Raw genomic sequence first — 1586 nt, 5'->3', positions numbered from 1 at the left:
GAACAGGCTTTGAATGGGGATTAATTAAGAAAAATACCCGTTAGTGGGGGTAGGGGGGGGGGGGGGGTTAGTGATGTTAAACTACGCAAAACCCGCTGACACTTCTCTTGCATTTCCCAGCATTTGGCTCCGAGATGCATATAAATGGACCCTGGAAAAAACTGTAATTGCAGAAAATCGCAAAGCCTAACTCGGTACATTGAAAAAGTATTTTATTGATGGTTTGCATCTGACGTCACTACTACCATGTTGGTTTATAGAAAAATGTAGTAAAATGTCTTTTGGGGATCTTTATGCAAAACTCGTAGGGCCATTTCATGGACGTCTCATCCCGTGGATGCAAACCAAGAATTGTCTCTCCCAGATAGTATACCCTATGACTGGACAATATTGGGGGTCTTAACTAACAGCACGGACCGTTAAATTTAGAATTGAGGGATTTTGTTTCTGATGCTTTTAAGTCGAGCCTATTGTTTTCTAAACCAATCAAGAGAGCCGTTATAATAGTAAATTTTCTGAGCCCGCCCTCGCACATCTGCGTTCCCTAATAGGAGCGGGGAATAAGGACAAGGAAGGAATAGAATGTTTCTGTCACCCCTCCCCTCTACAGTTTGTTTTAAAATTTATTTCGCATCTGAAAAAAGGCAGTGAAACGCCTGTCGATCGATCATCGGAAGCTGAAATATCCTATATGACATAATGCTTTTGGTCTGTTGATTATAAACGACAGGTTTTCTGCAATGAAAGCCATTTTGAAAGTATCTCAAGGTAATAATAATGCTATTTTTAATAATTTAATTAATCAACAGCTTTAAGTCAAAGTTCGAAAATTATTTACCCAGCTTGCTGTTTAGTTTGGTTAATTCTCCGTACAGTTTGTTAGCGTCGTATATAACTTGTCCCGGACCAGGCGCTATCTTGAACGCTTTTAAACTTTCAGTGAACTTAAGGACCGCCCGTCTTTCAGTTTCTGTTTCTCTGTTGCGATAATTTTTCAAAGCCTCCATATCGATTTGTGGTTGTCTGCTTGGAGGGTGAACAAGATTCGCTTCCATGCCTAAATACTGCAAAGCTCTATAGTGAGCCATCAGAATATGTCTTGGGGCTTTGCAGATTTCGGTCCCCGTCGGAGAGCATGCACTCTTGGCCCGTTCTTTTCTGTCAGCGCAGTACGAAATTCGTTGCCACAATTTGCATCTCATGTCCAATACTGTCGCTGGTCTTTCAAATTCTCTTATGTCGAAGGAATACATCTTTTTATACGGCACTTCAAACCTTTCTTGCATTCTTTTCAGGACAAGAGAAGGGTTTTGACGTTCATCTTTTTCACCGAAGTCTCGGAAAACGCGTCCGTTTTTAGCGGAAAATTCTCTCGAGTTCACCATAAGTTCAGACCGTCGACTTTCCAACTCTCGTTCCCAGTGGGTCGATTTAAAACTTTTCATAACGGCGTCTTTTTTCTCGGCTATTTGTTTGCTTCGGTTGAGATGAACCAAGAACCTTTTGGCCAACAGGTTTTGCTCAGCCTGCACTTTCGCCACAAAGTGATCTGTTTGTCTTTTCATGCCTCCCAACCGTCTTAAAAC

General features: G+C 41.6%; 1 protein-coding gene across 2 annotated transcripts in view; it reads right to left on the bottom strand.

Moving 5' to 3' along the window:
• Positions 1-605: 605 nt before the first annotated feature.
• The window catches only part of LOC138045605 (uncharacterized), a 1496-nt gene continuing 515 nt past the window's right edge, over positions 606-1586 (bottom strand). For both annotated transcript variants that reach the window (XM_068892164.1, XM_068892163.1), the window contains exon 2: positions 606-1586. This exon is cut by the window's right edge. In XM_068892164.1, the coding sequence (XP_068748265.1) occupies positions 831-1586 (756 nt within the window). In that variant the 3' untranslated portion in view covers positions 606-830.

The sequence above is a fragment of the Montipora capricornis genome, chromosome 4, assembly GCF_036669925.1.
Source record: "Montipora capricornis isolate CH-2021 chromosome 4, ASM3666992v2, whole genome shotgun sequence".
In the NCBI taxonomy this organism is placed as follows: domain Eukaryota; kingdom Metazoa; phylum Cnidaria; class Anthozoa; order Scleractinia; family Acroporidae; genus Montipora; species Montipora capricornis.
The sequence above is the reverse complement of the archived record's forward strand: the minus strand, read 5'-3'. Positions and strand labels throughout refer to the sequence as shown.